At 40.1% G+C, this 22,005-nt stretch overlaps 1 protein-coding gene across 8 annotated transcripts in view; it reads right to left on the bottom strand.

Moving 5' to 3' along the window:
• PHACTR2 (phosphatase and actin regulator 2) overlaps nucleotides 1-22,005 on the bottom strand; it is a gene marked incomplete at both ends in the record, with an annotated part of 197,920 nt that overhangs the window by 79,570 nt on the left and 96,345 nt on the right. For 4 of the 8 annotated variants that reach the window (XM_081141275.1, XM_081141279.1, XM_081141276.1 and 1 more), the window contains one exon: nucleotides 14,462-14,719. The exons of the other annotated variants lie outside the window; for them this stretch is intronic. In XM_081141275.1, coding sequence (XP_080997401.1) covers nucleotides 14,462-14,507 — 46 coding nt within the window. Of the gene's footprint in view, nucleotides 1-14,461; nucleotides 14,720-22,005 lie in introns of those variants that run through there. 8 annotated transcript variants of the gene reach the window in all.

The raw sequence follows: 22,005 nt of genomic DNA, 5'->3' as shown, positions 1-22,005 counted from the left end.
GAGAAGAAAAGCTCTGTTTTAGGAACTCTGAATCTCAGCTCCTTTACAGTTCAGGCCACCTTTAAATGCAAAAGAAAGACCAAAGTCTGAGGACCCTTGCTGGGCTGGCCAACACATCATTCTCAAAGATGCCTGTTTTGCACCCTTTCTTTTTTAAGATCTAACCAGAACCTTGTGCTCTCTCTCTTTGCCCCTAGCACTGGAGTACCCAACAATAAAAATAAGGCTGGACTGACATTGCAAACTCACAAGGAATTAGTCAAATCCTTATCAGTTATTTCCATTGTATATAGTAAGACTTCATTTTTAGGCATTAGGATATTGAATTTTGAATCTGAAATATGAGGGTCTTGGATCCAAGCAAAGTGTTCTCACTTGGGAGAACATAAATGTTCTGTGACTTTTAACCTTCCTTAGATCGAGTGTTCAGCAGATTCTAACCTGCAGAATGCCTTAAAAAACTAAAGTGACAGTCACCACTAGTGGGTGTGGAGGCATGGCTAAGCATTTCTGCACCCCCTCCCCCCCCAATACTAGCCCATCAGTATGCTGGGTCTTGCATGCAGCTTTTGGGAAATGTTTATTTGTTTTCATCTCAGCCATCTCCAGTCTAACTTCTAGGAAACTTCTGGTCTGAAACAAAAGCTTTAAAAATTAAATCATTTCTGAAGTTACTGATGAGTTTTCAATCCTAAGAGAAGATCTAAGAATGCTAGATTCTGATGCACCCAAATCTTGCATGCTTCAATGGCTTGAGGGGCCTGTTCCATTTAAATTAGGGAATTTTGAACCTAAAGAAGGTGGGGATGCTTTTGAAGCACTATCTTCATGTCCTGGGACAAGATGACCAAGTCCACCCACACTGTCCAGCCCTGTGAAGAGTTTCCTGAAAAATTTACGGAGAAGTAGGAAGCCATGGTAGAAAGCCTGCTAAGTGTTTTGCAATGCGTATGGGACATGATACAAACGCATTCAGTCACCTGTGAATCATCTTTGAATTGTCAACCTGACTCAATGAGGCAGCTGCATTTTCTGGCAAGAACATTCTTGCTTTGGCTTTACTTTGACAGGTGTTTAAACACTATCTTTCTTTCGCTTCCTTACTCACTTTCTTTCTCCTTTTAGCAGCTCTTTGTGAAGAGACATGCCACTCTGCTGGAGAGCAAACACATCGAAGCCAACAAAAGCATACAGGGCCAAAAAAAATCAAACACAGAAAGAAATAATATGTATGTAGTGACATTTGGGAACAAAACATTTCTCTAGATAGACTGCCTCACATTCAGGGGCCTCAGCAAAGACATAAAAGCAGCCAGGTGGCACACAGTTGGCAACCACGCTGGGATTAGGATCTTGATAAGCATTTTTGTTTCTCTTAGGATTATGCAATCAATTTGGTGCTCCAACCACAAGATCATTATTTCTTACATAATTATGGCAGAAATGTCATGTTCACATAGACTGTTTTCTAAGTTTACCCTTTATGCTCTTTATAGGCTATGCTTCACTTGCTAGGTGGCACTGTTTGGTGACTTTGGTTGATTCCCATTGCTAAAAATAACCTTCAATGCCTACTCTTCCTCAAGTCATAACTACTAAATATGTGGCACTGTTGGAGAAGAGCAGGAAGGGGCTGTGGTCTATTTAAGAAATGGAATTGAGGAAACCAGAAAAATGACCATAGATCCCAGTTTGTTAACTTGCTTTAAGGACATGGTCATGGGCTGAACTGTGTCCCCCAAAATTAATATGTTGAAGGTCTTAATCCCCCAGTACCTCAGAATGTGACCGTATTTGGCTATAAGACCTTTAAAGAGGCGATTAAGATAAAATGAGGTCATATGAGTGGGCCCTAATCCAATATGACTGGTGTTCTTATCAGAAGAAAAGTTTAGACACGGGCATGTGCACGTACAGAAGACAGACCATGTGAGGACACAGGGAGAAGGCGGCAGTCTACAAGCCAAGGAGAGGGGCTCAGGAGAACCAAACTTTGCTCCTGGACTTCCAAGTCCTAAGTTCCTGGACCCCAGAACTGTGAGAAAATAAATTTTTGTTATTTAAGACACCCAGTCTATGGTCCTTTGTTATGGCAGCCCTAGCAAACTAATACAGACATTCACTGCTGTCTGTAAGGCTATTTATTTATACATTGAAGGGACAGTGAAAATGTCACAAGGCTTTCAAGCTCGTCTCTAATCCACGCCGCCTGAAAGACGGGAAAAGAACGGCTCTTTAAAAGCTGCTGCTGTGATTGCTTTATAATGGCTTTATAAATAAAACATCGTCGTCTGAAAAGTGAGGTATATGCGTTTTCTGACATTCTGTGGTTGGATGACTAAAGGGGGTTGGTTTTTACAGAGTGCAGTTCTCGATTTTCTTTAAAAATCTCAAGTTTGGTCTTATTATTTTTGTTTTCTTGAATAAACTGGCAGCCAAGGACTTTCCATGGGACAGAGCACCAGTTGCGCACCTACGTATACAATTCTGCTTTAGTAGATTTTAGGAATATGAAACTTTGCTCAGTTAGGCCCACACAAACATTGGACGTGAGCTTAGTTAATTCATTATGGCTTATCCCAAATTTCCACCTCAGGAAGCTCCCCCATAGGCAGCTTGGCAGGTCCCACAAGCGAACTTTGCAGATAGAGATTTTGAAAAATGCAAAATCCCTTCGAAGAGAGGAAACTGGCAATAGCAACCCTGAATTGTCCTCTTAGGTTGCGGGCTACCCAGGTTGTCAGAAACATTCCTTCTTATCTGCAAGAAAGGTCCAAGGCAGCGCTCAGCAGGCCTCCTTGGAACACCTTGGACAAACAGTGGCCTTTCCCAGGAGGCTGGGAAACTCTTCAGAAAAAGCTTTTAAGAGACCCCAATTAGCACCGGCTGGAATTTACTTCACACTGGGCAAGGTACGCAAATAGGCACCACATTCAAAGGAAAGACCCTGCAGAACAACGGAGGCGAAAATAAAAAGCCAAATATTGCCCAAAAAGGAACATATGAAAAGAATTTTTAAATAAATGATTGCTTCCTTTTGGCATTTTCAGGATTTGCTGCCCACATTTCTAAAAGAGAAAAGGGGCTCGGCCTCCTTTTTAGAAATCTATTTTACTAACATCTTTCTTGCAGTCCCTGCCACTCATTAGTAAACACCTATTTTCACTGAACGCCCTGTTCTTTGACTTTGGTTCCTCCCTAATTATCACGCGGCTGCCTCAGATGAAGTTCGCAGGGGTCTCCCTGAAAAGGCAACAGAGGTGAACTTCTGAGTCCTTTCCTAAAACAGTAATTACCATTCTGCTGATAACCCCTTTCTCTTCCAATGTAATTATATTAGGCTCACACCTGGCTATTGTGGGAAATGAATTATTTTGCAGCTTATAATACTAACAAAATGTATGTAGGAGCAAAAAACTCTCTGGCAATGAGATTTTGCCAAAACTGTACTAGACAATGGAAATACCTGCTCAGGAACAGGACATATTAACGACCAAATTCACTGAGTAGAGAATACCTTTGTCTTGAACTGGACATTTTGTTCTACAAGTTAAGAGAAGATACACATTATTAGTGAAGAGAAATTTTCGTCTGAAGCCACCTTTTAAAAACTGCTGATTACCAGCAGATGTCTCTCAGAAAACCCAGATCCTGAGACTCCTCTCCAAAAGACTGATTTTGCTAGTCTAGAATATGGAGCCCAGCAATGAGTATTTTTACCAAGCATCCAGGTGATTCTCACAATTGGCAAGTCTGTGAAACACCAATGTTCAGCTTGTACTACCCCAGGATTCCTCAGGGCCAGGACTCTATATGGATGATCTGCCCTTAAAATAAAATTCACAAAAATAAAGGAAAAGTATAATTATTCTACACCAGCGATTTTCAACCTTTTTTGATCTCATGGTACATGTAAACTAATTACTAAAATTCTGCAGCACACCAAAAAATATATTTTTTGTTGATCTGAAAAAAATAGGTATAATTTTGATCATTCACACTGGACGGCTATTGTCACTTTTTTTATTTGACAATCTAAGGGAAAAGAGGTCAGTGCTCTCACTAAATAGGTACTGTATGTTTTAAACATTCTTGCGGCACACGAGTTGAAAACTGCTGGTCTATACAGATATTCAATGCAAATCTTTAAAAAAATGTTAGCATACTATTATCACTATAAACATATGTTTAGTCTATTCAGCTATAAAACTTAAACTTTCATAAAATTTTAGATCATATCAACAAAAGCAGGTCAAAGTTGAGTTGTGTGACAATCATCCAAGAAAGTCAATTGAAATTAATTAAAAGCTGTGTGAAAAACACACAGTCCTTTACATAAAGGGAGAATGTGAATCATGAAAAGTGACAGTGGGTGTTAGTGCATATTACAGCAAGTTTGCTTTGCTACCTTATGGCCCAGCCAAGTTACGAACCAAGCAGGGAGCCAGAATAAAGACATTTTCTAATACAAAGTCTCAACAAAACAAAACAAAACAATAAAGAACATACCCCATGAACTTTTCTCAAGAAGCTCCCTCTGTGTCAAAATAAGGAAATCGACCTATAAAAAAATAAGACATGAGGAGCGATCCCAGGGCAACAGCTGGGCAGTAGGCGCAGAGGAAATCCAGTCCAAATTGGAACAGGGCAAAGAACTACACAAATGCTTCTTAAAGACGAACTTGAAAGAGTAACAAAACTGAACGTATCGATCTCTGCGTAACTGGGGAAAGGTTTGGGGATGAACATTTAGGATCCTTAGCAAGCAAACAAAATCCCAAGTGAGTAGGGAACGCAAAAGCTCTGGAGGAAAGAAAAGGTCATCACGGTGTGCACAGGTTTGGCTGCTGTTGGCTTTCATGTCATGACACGGGGCACCCATCTAATCAAAAGTGCACTGTAGCCTGGCCGGGCGTGGCTCAGCGGTTGAGCGTCGACCTAGGATCCAGGCGATCAGGGTTCGATTCCCGGTCAGGGCACATGTCCGGGTTGCGGGCTAGCTGATCAATGACTCTCTCATCATTGATGTTTCTACCTCTCCCTCTCCTTTCCCCTCTCTGAAATCAATAAAGATATATTTAAAAAAAAAAAAAGTGCACTGTAAGCACATCGGGGAAATGAGAACACAGGAGGATGGGAAACGTGTGACTGGGGCCAGAGGAAATGGGAAAAGGGGAGCCGCAGGTTCAGTTTCCATACTGTGGGGTCAGTAAGAATGTGTCAGCCGAACGATCAATACTTAGCAAGGTAAGCATGCTAGTCCGAGACTGGAGGTACCTACTGAAGAATCAGTTTAAACAACACCAGGCATGTCTAGGAATAAGATATATGGGGGAAAAGACTACTAACTTCCTTTAGTTCCTGGAGCTTAGGTTCTAGAGAAGGGAGACAATGCACAAATAAACACGTAAACATGATAATCTGAGTGGTAAATGCACTGAAGGAAGAGAACTGCGGCCTTGAGGGCCGTAGTAGCAGATCTGGATTTCATTCTAGGTGCGATGGGAAGACACAGGAAGGTTCTGAGTAAGGAAGAGTCATGATTTATGTTTAAAAAAATTAGCTGCTGTATGGAAAACAAATTGCTGAAGGTTGAGAACAGAAGCAAGAGGCCAGCCCGAGTCCACCGCTTGACCAAGGTTTGGATGGTGGCAGTAGAGACAGAGAGAAGTGAATAGGTAGGAGTTACATTTTGGAAGAAAAGTAGACAAGACATGCTGGTGAATCAGCACGGCGGGGACAGGAGAGACCCAAGGAGGACTCCTAGATTTCTAGCTGGAGTGAGTGAGTGGTGGAGGTATCGTTGGTGAAGCAGAAGTCAGGCGAAGGACTGCTTTGGAGAAGAAAATCAAGTCTTCTGTTTAGATCTTAACCTGTGAGCCACCCATTAAGGATTCAAGCAGACCCGCCAAAGTAACAACAGTAGCCTACCTGAACCTGGAGATCAAGGAGGTGGCAGAGATGCAGAAACAACTTTGGGCATCACCCTCCCCATTTCTCCCGCCACCCCCCAGGTCAGTCATTCATCTCCCCTGGCTGGACCGCGGCTGCCTACACCCCCTGGTCCTGCCTTCAGTCCCCCCGCTGAAATGGGTACTGCAGGCAGATTCACACCCTTGAAGCAAAGCTCTAAGCATTTCTCTCAGTTGATAAGCAACCTTCAGTGGTTCCTATGGCCTGTGTCTTAGAGTCTTGCCTTCCACCCCTCTCCATCACAGAGCCTGAATTCTTTCCCCCCTTGGATACTTTCCGGCTTCCCAGATTTGTCCCCACAGTTCTCTAGGGGTCCCTCCCCTTTCGCCCTCTTTTCTGCACATCTCCACTTAGTGCTTTCTAGGCTCGGACCCCTGCATATGGTTTACCCCTGGATCTTTCCCTGTGGCCTGGCACAGCCACCTCACACATAATTAGTTCCGGAACTGTTTGCTGGAAGGAGGTGCCACTCCTTCTCCTTTTTAATATCCCCTCAAAAGTGAGGGGATTTGAGGGATATACCAGCCAAGCACATACCAGCACAGCTTTCCAGAAAATTCTTAAACAAAATTCCACTTCAATCTGTCGTCAGCCAAATGTTCTCAGTGTTAAGGGTTGGAGTGTTATACTTGCCAGAAGGTTTATATGAATAAAAACATCCAGACCCTTGAAATGAAAATGAATGGGGGGTAGTTTACAAGTATAAATGATAGTGGTTAGACCAACCTTTTAAAAGTGATGTTATTTTGTTCCCTTCTGGGGAACAAAACCTGTTGTTTTTGTTTTCCGTTCCCCTGCCTCACGTGGCAGTGGGGAGAACTGGACCAAGCAGTGTCTGTTTTCGGGAGACCGTTTCTACCTCAATATCGCTTCTACTAAGTTGAGTCCTCACTAAACAGGATTCTTTAGTCCCAAGAATAGAGACCCCCAGTTAGCTCGCTACACTAAAGTCCCTTGAGACAAGAGAACGTTTGGGAGCTTGTCCTCTATTAAATCGAAGAGGATCGCTGAGCCTGATTAGGGGACCAGCAATCCCGGGTTCTAGCTCCTGCCCTACCGCCCGGGGGGCCCCGGGAAGCCGACTGGCCACTGGCTGGCCCGCTCTCAGGCTGCCCAAGACAAGGAGCCGGGGCTAAAACTACGCGACCCTACTCCTTGGCCACACCGACTGCGCCATGGGCCAAAGAGAAGTCACTGAAGTTCAAAGTTTTGCTCAGTTTCTTTCTCTCCAAGTGAGTGACATTCACATGATAATCAAACAGACAAAGGAGGAAGGTAAACCTAAAAAGCAGATGGCTATGTTAGAACCTATATTTTTGTTTTCATCATTGAGTTCAGAAGGAAACAAAGGTTGAGAAACAGCCATGTGAACTGAAAACTGAGTCCGACGCCCCCGCAGCTGCAGGTCAGCTCAGGGCTTTAACTCCAGCGGGGGCCAGGTGGACACTGGATACGGGCCCTGGCTTTGATCATGTCCAAAGCCGGGGAAAGCCGTCACCGTCACACTACCTCCACCTAAACGAACCTCCTCTCTCTGTCCTTTATGCACATATTTAAAACTAGAATCACATCACTTTAAATCTAATGCTTCACATTTTTATGTTATTTATTGTGAAAATTACTTTTCAAAATCATATTAATTTTTAAATGGCTTATACTATTACATGATTGAATATATCCCAATTCATTCGAAGTCTCTTGCTGTTTGACTATTAGTTATTTCTAATTTGATAAACGGTCAACAATGCTGTAATAAATATATATGATGCCAGGTGGGTACTTGAAATATTGGGGGAAATCACTTTGTAAAAGTATGTGACTGTATAACCAAAACTAATATAAAATAATATTGAACGTCAACTGTATTTGAAAAATAAAATGTAAAGAAATGGTAGTTACCGTACATGGATGTTGTGAAAACTAAAACGTTAATTCAAACAAGCACTCAGAATAGTCATTATTCTGAAAAATGCCTGTTCAAATGCTTCAATCATTTTCTATTTGAGTGTTTGCCTTTTTCTTATTGATTTCTTTTTCTTACTAATTTTAGGAGGTTTTACTACATTAAGATACCAATCACTGTTTCCTTGCACAATACAAATATTCTGTGAATTTTATAATTTCCTTTGTCAATTTGCTGATGATACACTGGTTTTTTGGGGTTTTTTTTCTGCCATGTGGGAGTTTAAAATTTTAATATCATTAAGTCATTTACTTTAAATCAGAATGATAGACATCAAATATTTAAATATGAGAAAAACAGCAAAGTGAAGCATGTTTCTTAGTCACTCTAGTTTGCAAAAGAGAAAAGAATTGATAGATCTGACTCCATAAAAATTCAACATTGTTACATAAAAAAACATAAGCAAATATAGAAGGTAAGATATAGATAGAAAAATATTTACACTATATGATATACATAAGGCTAATGTCCTTAACCTACAGATCTATAAGAAAAGAAAACAAAAAATAAGGAAAGGCTATAAATAGGCAATTCAGGGGAAAAGAAAAACAGATGCCCTACTTCACTCATGATCAAAATGAGATATTACCTTTTTACAAATAGATTTACAAAGATTTTTCAGTTAATTCTGCACAACACAATGGTCACGTACAGTTGTGCACAGTGCTCACTGCACAAGGACATCGAGGCAGGGGAGAACTGCAACTGAATCCTGCTGATGTTCCACTTGTTAAGCCATGTGCCTGAGAATCGCCTCACCCAAAAAGAGTGACTTCTACTTCTCAAGAAGCGCCATATAGATGGTCTAAGAGAGACCCTGAAATGCGTGTTGGCGAGAGAGTGCAGGAAAAGGAATTCTCATACACTGATACAGCCTCTGTGAGAACAATTTAAGTCTATCAAAATAAAATATACAAATCTTTGACCCAGCAATTCTACTGCTAGGAATTTACTGGTACACGTTGTTCAAGATGTTTAGATAAGGGTATTTATTCAGCATTGTTCGTAACAGTGCACACACACACAAAACCCAGAAACAATATAAAAATACAAGCATAAAATATAAACACATAATATATTTTTAAGGAAACTACGATATACCCCTTTATAATATTGTTTGCTTATAAGATTAAAGGGATAAATATGGAAATATGTTGAAGTTACATCACTTGAAAAACTCAGAGTCTCGAGCAGAAAGTATAATATGTCTTGCTGTGTTTTGGCAAAGATACACACATAAATGAAAACTATCTGGAATGAAAAAAAGTTGTACGTTTTGGGTTATAATTGGAAAAAAACTGGAAGTCTACGAGGGAGTAAAACTCATTTTTATCCTGAACTATCTTGTAAAGTTCGACCTTTGATCACGTGCATGCTATTTTCATTAAGGACAATAAACTCTGTCTACTTTTGCCTTTATGATTTGTTCTTATACAAGGTTTACAAGGAAATGAGTAAATATCCTGAGCATGATAAATACAGGGCCCCAACCAAAACATGGAAACCGAGAAACACAGATAGGCCAAGGCTCTCATTGTGGCCGGGGGTAATCCTGCACATTTTATCCACTTGTGTCCCCTTGTCTCCTAAACATGAGAAGAGTGACGTTGCCTGTGCTTTCAACTGAAGGGCCAAGGCTAAGCGGTCAAGAGCTGGTCTGCGGCACAGCGGGAGAGGGCTAGGGCTGAAGAAGACCAGAAGAACCAGTAACTAGACTCAGACACCCCCCTTCAGACAACAGAGCCAGAGTCACATGCAATTCTTGAAGTAAAAAAGAAAATGATACGTATCTCTCGTTCATATAGTCATTGGCTTAAAGTATGGCTGTTCGTTGAGAACATCTGTTGAGTCACTCATATACTCAACAAACATTTATTGCACCCAATCTACTGTGCCCTGCACTGGGCAATGGGAGTGCTGTAAGTCTCAACTCTTCCAGAGCATGAGACCAGAGGATATAGAAACCACATTATTTGGAAGCGTATCTGTTTAGCCTGTACTTAGAAATAATAGATCCAGTCCTCAATAAAACACTAGCAAACCAAACCTAGCAAAATGTTAAAAGTGTTATATACCATACCCAAGTAAGAATGAAGGATTAGCTTAACATCCAAAAATCAATTAATGTGATATGCTATATTAATAAAGAACAAAAACCATTTGATCATCTCAATAGAGCCCCCTACTCCCCCAAAAAGAGCCTTTGACAAAATCCAACACTTTCATGATAAAGACACTCACAAACTAAGAATAAAAGGGAACTTTTTCATAAAGGGCATCTATGAACAAAACCACAGCTAATATGACATTTTATGGTCAAAGACTGACAGCTTTCTCCCCCAGATCAAGAGCAAGACAAGAATGTTCACTCTTACGACTTCTATCTGACATTATACTGTGTAATGAGTGAGAGCAGTTAGATAGGGGAAAAAAATAAAGGCGTTCAGGCTGAAAAGGAGGAAGTAAAAGGATCTCTGCTTGCACATGATCTCTGCTTGTATACAGACCTTGTATACAGTATGATACAGTTAAAAAAACTATTAAGACCAAAAAAAAAAATGAGTTCAGCAAGGGTCCAGGCTACAATTTTTGTATATCTATAAACGAGTAAGGGACATTGTGAAAATGAAATAAGAATACAATTCATTTATGACAGCATCAAAAACAATAAAATCCTTACGCATAAATTTAACAAAGGGAGAGCAAGACTTATACACTGAAAACTATATTGTGCAAAGAAATCAGAGATCTAAATAAATGGGAAGACTTCCATATTTATGGGTTGAAAGATTTCATATTGTTCAGATAGCAATATTACTCAAATTGATCTACAAGTTCAACACAATCCTTATCAAAGTCCCAGGCTGGCTTTTTTTTTTTTTCCCTGCAGAAATTAAAAAGCTGATTGTAAAATTTATACGGAAATGCAAGGAAACCAGAATAGCCAGAAGAATCTTGGAAAAGAAGAACAGTGTTAGAAGACATACACTTTTCTGTTTCAAAACTTACTACAAAACTACAGAAATCTAGACAGTGTGCCATACTGACAGACATACAGGTCAATGGGATAGAACTGAGAGTTCTGAAATAAACCCTTACATATATGGTCAACTGATATTTGATAAGGGTGCCAACGCAATTTAATAAAAAAAGAACTGTCTTTTCAACCAGTGGTGCTGGAAACTGGATATCCACATGCAAAAGAATGAAACTGGAAACCTACATCATATCACACATAAAAATTAACTTAAATACATCATAGACCGACATATAAGAGTTAAAATTCTTAGAAGAAAACATAGCTGTAAATCTTGATGTTGGTTAGGCAATAGTTTCTTAGATATGACACCAAAATTACAAACCAAAGGAAAAAAATAGACACAATAAAAATTTTAGAACTCTGAGTTGTAAACCATACTATCGAGAAAATAAAGACACAATCCAGAGATTGGGAGAAAATATTTGCAAATCATGTATCTGATAAGGGACTTGTATCCATTATATAAAGAACTCTTATAACTCAATAATAGAAAGGCAAATTACCTAATTAAAATCACCTTCTTTGGGCAACTGCACTGTTAGATATATACCCGAGAAATGAAAATGTACGTTCACCAAGAATTTGTACATGAGGTTCACAACAGCATCATTCATAATAGCCAAAAAGTAGAAACAACCCAAATGTCCATCAAATTGATGAATAGATAGATAAAATATGGTAGATATATACAACAGAATGTTATTTGGCAATAAAAAGAAATGAAGTACTGACACATGCTACATGGATGACCCTGGAAAACATCATGCTAAGTGAAAGAAGCCCGTCACAGAAGACCATGTGTTGTATGATTGACTCCGTTTATATGAAATATTCAGAATAAGCAAATCTACAGAGACAGAAAGCAGATTAGTGGTTAATTAGGGGGTGGCGGTTGCAAAAGATGAGAACAAGGACTGATGGTTGCACAACACTGTGAACGTACTAAAAAACAACGAATTGTGCACTTTCCGTGGCTGAATTTTATCATATGTTAATTACAGAACAATAAAGCTACTTTAAAAAATAGAAATAACTGCATGTTTTCAGAAATAATTATTAATGGTTTTCCTAGATCCCAGAGAAATAGATGCAGCATTAAGCTGAAAGTTTCAAAAGAGCTTGAAATCAAGAGAGCGAAAAGCAAGCCAACTTATAGCCTAAAATCATGATTCTTACAAAAGCCCAAATCCAGTAACAAGGGTGAAATACTGGATTCCGTGATACTGATTCCTTAGACTCGCACAGATTCCCCGCCGCTAAGTGCTTAAGATGAGAACCATCTTCACCACTGTAATCCTAGCAGCTACTCTAGGCTTAAACGTCTAGTAGATGGCTGAGCTCAAGCAGAACATGGATCTTCACACCTTTTGCAAGGCCACAGTTAAATGGCTAATAAGGAGTGAACAAAATACTTGGGAGAGTAGAGGGTAGGGCATTCTCACACTCAGAGAAGAACAACATGAATGTAAGACTTTGATGTGACAACCAAATATTCATTTGTTGTTGTTGGTTTTATATTTTCATTTAGAATCTCATGGCAAAACTTCAGGGAAATGGAGTAATAGTAATAGACTTAGAGAACCCAGGTGGATATCATGCGAAAATTACTCCACTCTTCCAATACCAAAACTTAAGTCATAACCACTGTCATCCCTTAACCAACCAAACAAAACTAGAAAAACCCTCTCTAATCATGATGTCTGGACCAGTCACTTCAATACATACAAACTTTTAAGCAACTAAACTGAGGCCCTGCAATTTAAGTATAACCACACCGTGAGATATTTCTCTGAAATATCTTTTATGGTCAAGAATAACATTTTGTCTAAATTACTTTTGTCTAAATAAATTGTACAATCTCTTGACATCACTAGCCATTTTATTAGGAATTATAGCAATCCGGGTTTTGTTTTTGTTTTGTTTTTTCTGTACTGGGTAAGAGCTAGGACAGTCACATTGTAGATCCTGCTCTGCTTCTTAAGTCATTCATCATTTATGGAATATTCCTTGATTTTTGTAAACACAACATTCACTCTTCTAACAATAACGTCCCCTTAATATTTTGTGGCAAAAGAATTAAATTCATGGTGGTACTCTATACCTGATGTACTGGAGTCCTGATATAACCCTCTGCTTTGCCAGTGCAGAAATTTAAAAATATAACTTTTTCTCGACATGAAAGAAGTCACACTCCTTTAAAGTGAGACAAAGGAAGCTAAGCCTATTTGCACAAAATAGTTTTCTAAAATTAAGACCCAAATCAATACCCCTTCCTCCAAATCCCCCCAAAGCCATCCACACGAAGTCTCTGATGTCCTGGAGCGCTGTACAACCCCGCCACTAACAGTAAGGGGAGGTGGGATGTTTGAGGGGTTCGGGGCTCTCCCCTTTGCAGGGGGTTCCTTCTCTGAGGGCATTAACATAAACCCAGGAAAGCTTATGATGCTTCAGGGAGGGCAACTGCAGGATAACACACAAACCCATGCGGGGCGAGGCTGGGATGACAGAACTCCATCCAGAGACATCCTGGAGCTGATTAAAAAACCTTCATCTGCGCCCTGTCATTTCCTTTCAGTAAGATCCTGTTGACGTTTACACAACGTTGAAAGCGTGTGAAATACCTGAAGGAACAACGTAAATGGCCCCTTTTAGGTATTTAACTGTCAATCAAAATAGTACCGTTTAAATGTATGTCATCCTCCAGCCACAAGCACCACCACCAAAAAGTTGTTGATCCCTACACCGCTGGAGAAGCGCCAGCCGTGCCTTCCTTCCCCCTTTTTTTTTTTTTTGTTCAAGAAAATGAAAAAGAAGAAAACAGGGCATTATAACTCAGACGCATCACACAGGCGTGCACAAAACGAACTTTAGCCCGCAGCGGGGTTCAGGAGAGGTGGTCCCCCAAATGTGCGACTGCTGTGTCTCTCACATCCACGACCCAAGAGCCGTCCGACACAGGTCAGCCACTTTTTGTAGTTAGTTACTGAGAATTCAGCGTCCGGCCGGGATAAGAGACAGCAGGCAATCGGCGCTTCTCCTCCGAAAAAACAAACCATAAATCAGTTGAAAAGCTTGAAAGAATGCGGCTCTGTCTGCTCAGAAGCCAAGCGTAAACACAGAAAGACCTGTTGGCACGTCCATCGCACTAAGGTCCGCGCTTTAAAAACACAGCGCGGCGCCAACGCCGCCGCTCGCGCGTCCCGGGTTCAGAAGCAACTGAGATAAAGACGGAGGACGGCGCCCGCGCCGAAAATGGAGCCTGCGCCTTTAAGGTACAGCCGGCGGGGTCCCAAAAGGCATCCGCTCCTCCGCGGCCGCGCGGGGCAGCGCTGCCCTCGGGTTTCTCGCAGGGATCCGCCGGGCGGGCCAGGGCAGGGCTCGCGGGGAACCCCGCCGCCCCCCGCCCGCCCCCGCCGCCCCGCGCCGGCCCCGCGCCCGCCGGCGCCGCGGGAGCGCATCGCGCGCGCCCGGGACCCGGGACTCACCGCTGCCGGGCTGCGGGGACGGCGTGGAGACCGAGGTCTGGCCCATGTCTGGGGTCGCGGGGCCAGGTGGGGCGATCACGCGGCTCTCCGGGTCCCTGGCTCATGGGTCCGCTCGCAGGCGGAGTCCCGAGCGCCCCTGTGGCGGTGGGCGCGGAGCTGCGCGCCCGGGCCCTCGCCCTCGCCCCCGCGCGGGTCCTCCAGCCCGCCGGCCGCCGCCGGCACGGCGGATCCTGCCCGGCGGATGCCTGTCATTCCTCTATGCAGATTAGCCGGGGTCAGGGGTCACGGAGGAGGAGTGCGGGGGAGAGGGCGAGGGGGAGGGGACGGCGGGGAAGTGGGGGGCGAGGGCGCGGCGGGGAGGGGAGCGGCCGCGGGCCGCCGCGCCGGGGTCGTGAGGCCGGGCCGGCCCCCCTCCCCCGGGGCAGCGGGGAGGTCGGGCGACTCCCTTTTAACTTAAAAGGTTCAATGTCAAACGATCCTTAAGGGCTGGAAGGAAAGGAATTAAAGTACTTAGTCACGGTACTTAATTTAAGAAAATTTGTTTCTTTAAAGTTAGTTCCTTCCTGCAATTGTGTTTGCAGGACTGCAGCCCTGTTAGATGGCTCTGTGCGCGCTTTTTTTTTTTTTTTTTTTTTTTTTTTGGTTAAAAGCGATCTTCCTTTTAACAAATACAATTAAAAACATTAGTGGCCTCAGTCGTGTTGGCCAGTGCACCTGAATGAGGGCTCTGTGTGTGAGATCAATAAAACGCACGCTCCACCACCGAGCGCCTAGGACGCTCCCCTCCCCTGCGCCAGAAGGAATCACTGGGAGGGCTCGGGGACCACGTGGGAGGGGCTCACAATACACCAAAGGTGAGAACAGCAAGAGCAACAGTCATTTAAAGTTGAATTAAATTCTACTACAATATCCCATTAAATCTGTTTTCTTCAAAATGTGAACATGAATACTCTTGGTACTTACAACTGATGATTAGTATAATGAGTAATCTGGGCCTTGTATTTATCCAGGGTTGGCAAAAGTCGGTTTAGTTGAGTACACAAAAGAGAGTTTATTCTTATATTATTATTTATTAATTATTGTATTAATTTGCATAGGGACTTTCGCCCCACCCTGTATTAGAGCTAGAGCACGCTGAATAGCAGCTGACGCATCACCATGAGCCACTGGAACCCGGAGAGAGCTCCAGGTACTTAAAAAATCCTCTGTAACCTCAGGAATCCACAACTTGTGGAAATAGTTCAAAAACAGCAAAGCAATAATACTTTCATATAAAAGGTAACTAATAAATTTCAACACCAACACAGATGCTCATTATAGAAAATGATAAAGGAAATTATTCTAACTAAAGGAAAAGATAGAAGGTGGAAACTGGGATCCTTATAACAGCACGATAAAATTAAGAATGATTAAATATCTGGTTAAATGCAAAAGATTTATAATTTTTTAATTTCCCCTCCTCCTTATGTATACACATATATACATATACGTATGTACATGGCATTATACTGAATGGTGGTTACATAAATGTGTTCACTTTAGGAAAATTCATTGAGCTGTGTACTATGATTTGTGCACTTTTCTGAATGAATATATTTCATTAAACAGTAAAAAAAAAAAAAAAAAGTGCAATATATTTAGGTCACTTGCCACAGCTTTAATGTTCTAGGTTTTCCTAAAGATTCAACTTGAAACTCTTAAAAAGCTACAAAGTATATATATTTTATAAAATAATCTAACTTATTTAATACTTAAAACATGACAATCTTTTCCCTAAAGTTTGTGTTGCTTTATTTTTTGAAAGATACCTGCTTGTTTGTTCCATCATCATTGCCCTGATTTTTAACACCCAAATAGCCCACCCTCGATCATGGGAAAGATTTTTCCCACTAGAATAGTGTGATCAATTATCTACTTTTCTTTGCCTAATTCACTCTTAAGGAACCCTAATTTTTTAAAATGAAATTAAGGATTAAGTAAGACGTGAGTTCTAATTAGGATATTGAAAATTAATCCTAACTAAATTTCCTTAAAAGTGTAAAACTTGCATTTTGGGAACACATCCCAGCAGGGAGGTTCAGCAGTGAAAGTAAACAATTATAATGATTTTTCCATTTCTTTGCTTTAAGTTGCCTTAAAACAACAACAAAAAGCCCTGGTTAAGTGTTCTCTCAACCTAAAGTGAGAGGAGGGAACTTCTCACTGTGTCTCCCATTGATGGAGCTTAATTAATAGTGAAGATCATTGATTAGAGGAAATACACATTAAATGTTGCACATTAAAATACCTAACTGTAATGATTTTTAAAAACTGATTAAAGTTCAACTTTGAGGTGCCACATTTTTGCTATTGTTACTTCTTTTCCTTGAGAAACAATAACGTGTCTCTTTTTTCTTCTACAGATTCTTATTTCAAACATCAAAGTGGTACTCTATAGTTCTAGTCTTTCAGGATTCCCTAAATCCATCTATATTTACTTTATTCAAATCCTTTCATGATTTGCTAGTTAATATAATCTTAGCCTCATCTGGGATTCTTATAATCCCCTGATCAGGTTACGAAGTTTTCTCTGAAACTTTTCCAGTTCTATTACATTATCCATGAAGCATGTCAACCAAAGCTGCAGGAAGTGTGCACTAGGGTTTCTTTAGAAGGGTGGGACAGCTATTCTATTTGATTTCCAGAGCTTCTGATGGGGCTTGGCGTGGAAGTAGCCTTTTTATCACAGCTAATAAATTATATTAATGACCATAGAAAAAATGTACAGAAATCCCTAAATTTCATTTCTAGATCACAACACAAAGGTTAGAACTTATCACTTAACGAGGGTATTTAAAGATAATTTCTCCTAAAATTGCCTTAGTCTTTCCTTATTCTGCTATTATTCAGCCAACTCACAGTTTTCTAAGAGTTTTGAGTGTTAATCCTATGGGCCTATAGTTTAAACTGTGGGAATGTTTAATGTCACCTGAAAAAGATGGATAGTTCTCCGTTACCTCCTTCCAGGGAATTTATAAAAATGCTAAGCAAGATTAGTGCCAACATCTAACCCTTAGGAAGCCATCTATAATTCTTCGGCATTTATCCCATTGGTTCTGCTCTTTGGTCCATATTTGTAAACCAATTTCTTATCCAGTGATATCCTGGTAAATGTTCAATCAGTTTTGTCTGGGGGTAGGGGACAAGACTGATTTGCAATCTGTAGTGTTTGCCGGTTTCCAAGATATCAACACTCCTACAATGGCCAATTCAACAAGTGGTCAACCAACTTGCAAAATTTATGTCAACTGGTTTGCAGAATTCCTAGACATATAACAACTGCACTGTAGGAGCTGCCTTCTGCATATCGCTGCTTTCATATTTTGTAATATGCGGTCACCAAATCATACCAGGACTGAGTTTGAGGAATCATTTATGCTAAGCCTTCCTGAAAATACAGAGTGCTGGCATCTACTGATTTTTCCACTAGACAGTCTAAATATTTTTCAATCCTTGAGAAACTTCTGTGATTTATTCATTTAATTCTGGAAAGAAAGGAAGAGTGGATTAGATAGAATTTCCCCTTCCTGAAACTGTTTTGCCATTTGACAAAGAGGGGCACTTACTGAGATTTTCAAGCATTCTACCCTAGAACACAGATTTCACTGGTTAGTCTGATGTAGGAGTCATTAAGTTCACCCAGCTGAGGTACCCAATGTCACACTTGCACTCCTAATGAATGGAAATCACTATGTCTATTAGATAAAAATTAAAAGCAAACCTAAACTTTGGCATCTATTTGTGGAAAACTCCTTTCCTACTAGGTCAAAGCCCAAATTGCAGACCTATAATTTGGTAACTAGAGGAGATGGTTTATAATTACTACCATCACCACTACTAAATCCCGTCACTTAGGTCACTGCCAGCCTGTTCTAGGTGCCAAATCTAAGCTTGGAGTGCGAGAAAGACTGAGAGCTTCCTCCTTGAGAGCACAAATGCCATCAACACACAGCCTGGGTGTTGGCTTTGTCCAGATGCTGACAGCTGTGCTGAGGCCCATTGGAGACACCAACAGTTAGGAAGAGGAGGCTTGGGAAGAGTCCCAGGAGATAAGATGGTTGATCACAGCACTGGTGGCTCAGGAAACAACAGTGGCTGGTGGTGGCCATGTACAAGTAGGTGAAGATTCTTTTACTTGGCACCCTTATTTCTGAACTTAGCCATGGAGATCCAACGAATTACCGGCATTTCCTTGAGTAATGGAAATTGCGGTCTCAAAAAACCCTTTCTTAGTGGAAAGGAGATGGAATTTAGTAATTGAAACTTAGTAATTGTCCAAATAGGATTTTTAAAAATATAGGTTTGTTTTCCAGATCTAATGGTCAGATGAAACAACAGAAATTCACAGATCATCTAAAGCATTGTTTTAGCTAATTATTTTCTTTCTACTTACTATTGTCAGGTTTATTAAAAAGCAGGCAACTGTCTTTTCTCCCTTCCTCTGATGGAGGTGCTAGAGGGCAGTTTTTAAACTTAGCTCTTTTAACACAAGAGTTTCTAATAATCAGGTAAAAGAATATATAACTAAGAAACTAAAAATTGATGTGCAAAATATTGTAAATGTTAAGGTAGTTTTTTATTAGATTATCTGCTGGTTTTTAAAAATTTTGTATTACCTCAAAACTTGGCTATAGTTTGTAAAAGGCAGTAGTTTACTTACAAAAATATAACTACTAAAAAGCAAACAGTTTAACTATATCTTATCATTTCACTTGAAATTCTGTATATGTAGCTACTGTTTACTTTAAAATATATTACTCTATAGCAATTGCAACCAAATGTTTCTATGCCTTTTATTTTGACAATTCTGAGAGATTTTAAGTCTTAACATGAAAATATAAATGGATCAAGGAGAACTTTGGTTAATAAAAAATTTACAACTTTGGACATTTTAGTTATATTAAGCATCAGTAGGAGAGAAAACCACATTCCACAAGTATTAGCACAGGAAACAAACCTGTAGGACAGGCTTTGCTTTCCTATTGTTCTCATATTTTTATATGATTTATTTCCTGAGTTTTCCTTCTGCTGCTTGCTCAAGCTAAAAGGATTAACAAAATACCTTGGTCCTGCCTTTGTGTGGAGGGTGTGCTGTGTCTCACGTGTGCTCACTTACTGATTGAGCTGGACAGTTGGAAGATTTACTCTGGCAAATAAAGACCTCAGGGGGTGGTGCTGGAATTTCCTTTTGCGAAAACTTTCCCCCACCGAAGGAGAAAAAGTGTGCAACTTGCTGCACATCATTTCACAAGGAAAACAAATTACTCAACCACTGTACATAAAACTCTGACAACTGTTATAAAATGAATAATCTTTCATTTACCAATAAAAACTCTATAGAGACATCTTGAATAATTATTGCCCAATTTACAGAAAATAATTGCATTAAATAAGGTCCAAATCGCTGTTTTATTAACCATCATATCCCACTCTAGAATATAACAAAATGTTGGGCACACAGAGGGCATTTAATACATATGTAGTAAATAAAAGAATAAGCATTTAGGTTATGTCCTTAATCATGGCAATTTGAAGTATGGATTGAAAAAAAAGCCCATTAGCAATATATGTATGATTTTGGTAACAGTATGTAAACTCCACTGCAATACAAAATCAAGTCCAGCAGTAACTGTAGATTTCCTTTTACATGACATTTTATTAACAATTATCTAGACATTCAAGCAGAATTCACAGAGGACCTCCCAGGGGGACCAGCACCTCTAGCGCATGGACTTGAAGATAAGGTACAGACTCTCCCCTGGTGGGACTCACAGTATGTATGGGAGGGGGGGCAAAAGCAGGTTTACAGTTATTTGTATGGAACATTATACAATAATTAATAAATAAAAATAAAAGAATAAACTCTGCTTCACATACAACTGTAAACTTACTTTTGCCCCTGTACAGCATCTCCTTGTCCTTGAAAGATATGTTCCAAGACACCCCCCTCCGGTGAATCCTTAAACTGCAGATAGTACTAAATCCTATATTTACTATGTTTTTTCCTATATATACATACCTATAATAAAATTTAAGTTATAAATTAGGCACAATAAGAGATTAACAACATAACTAATAATAAAATAGAACCATTATAACAATATACTATAATAAAAGTTATGTGAATGGCTTTGGGGCCATTACTAAGTAGAGTAAGGATGACTTGAACACAAGTACTGGGATTCTTTCCAGTCGACCTGATAACCGAGAGGGCTACTCAGTGATTAACAGGCTGGGAGCACGTACAGCCTGGATATGGTGGACAAAGGAATGACTCATGTCCTGGGCAGGATGCAGTGGGACAACTCGAGACTTTATCACACTACCAGAATGGCAGTCATGTAAAATTTATGAATTGCTTAATTTTGGAATTTTCCATTTAGTATTTTTAGACCACAGCTGATCGTGAGTAACTGAAACTGGGGAAAGAGAAGCCATGGATGGATAAGGGGGGACCACTATGCATGTAAAGGGTGGGCACTGTGGCTTACAAGTAAATGATGACAGTAGTGAGCACTGGTAGAGGTTTGTTCCACCAAGAGTTATGGATGAACAAAGGGCTTACAGAGGGAAGGCTCTGAATTTTATTAACTTTCCGATACAGAGTCAGCAATTTTTTCCAAAGATACCTCAAGATCATGAAGCACTTCCTAAATCAAAGAAAGATTAAACTCTGATAGTAACTGTATTTGTTTACTTACTGCTTATAGGTTTGTGAGGAATAGTTTTAAAACCCTAACATCTACCCATTTCAAGTAAACAGTTCAGTGAATCATATTGGTGACTATGTAGTACAGCCACGACCACAATGAAGTTTTAGAAAACTCTGAGAACCCTAAAGAGTTCCATTATGTCCTTCTGTGGTTAATCCCTGTTCCACCCTCTGGCATCAGGCAACTACTGACCTGCTTTCCATCCCTATAGTTTTGACTTTCTAAAATTTCATAGAAATGGAAAAACACCAAGTGCAGTTTTTAACATCTGGCTTCTTCAACTTAATATTTTTGATACTCATCCATGTTGTGTGTATCAGCATTTTGTTTCTTTTTGTTCTGAGTAGTGTTCCCTTATATCACTATCCCAAAGTTTATCCACTTACCAGTTAATGGGCATTTGGGTTCTAACTGTATTTTACTGTTCTCATCTTCTATGAAAACACACAGGATCTATATTATATATGCATAATAGTTCTATATAAATAAGAATTCATTTTTATTGGTTCATCATTCAACTAACAAATATTTATTATGCATATCCTTAATGCCAGGCTCTGTCCTAGATCCTTGAGATATAAAATTTAAAAGTAAAAATACCTTTACTGCATTTTTGAATAGAAAAAGTTATTGGAATATAGTTGAAGGGAATTCAAGATGAAGAACAAAACTACCCAGTATTTATAAGACATGAAACATCACTAGGAAGGCAAACTTAAAACATTATTTTGCATTCAGGGGAAAATACAGATGCATTTTTAGTGTTATTTAAACCACTTCCATTATTAAATA

This window comes from Miniopterus schreibersii, assembly GCF_964146895.1.
Source record: "Miniopterus schreibersii genome assembly, chromosome: 6".
Classification (NCBI taxonomy): Eukaryota; Metazoa; Chordata; class Mammalia; order Chiroptera; family Miniopteridae; genus Miniopterus; species Miniopterus schreibersii.
Note: the sequence above shows the minus strand (reverse complement) of the source record. Positions and strands in the feature narration are given on the sequence as shown.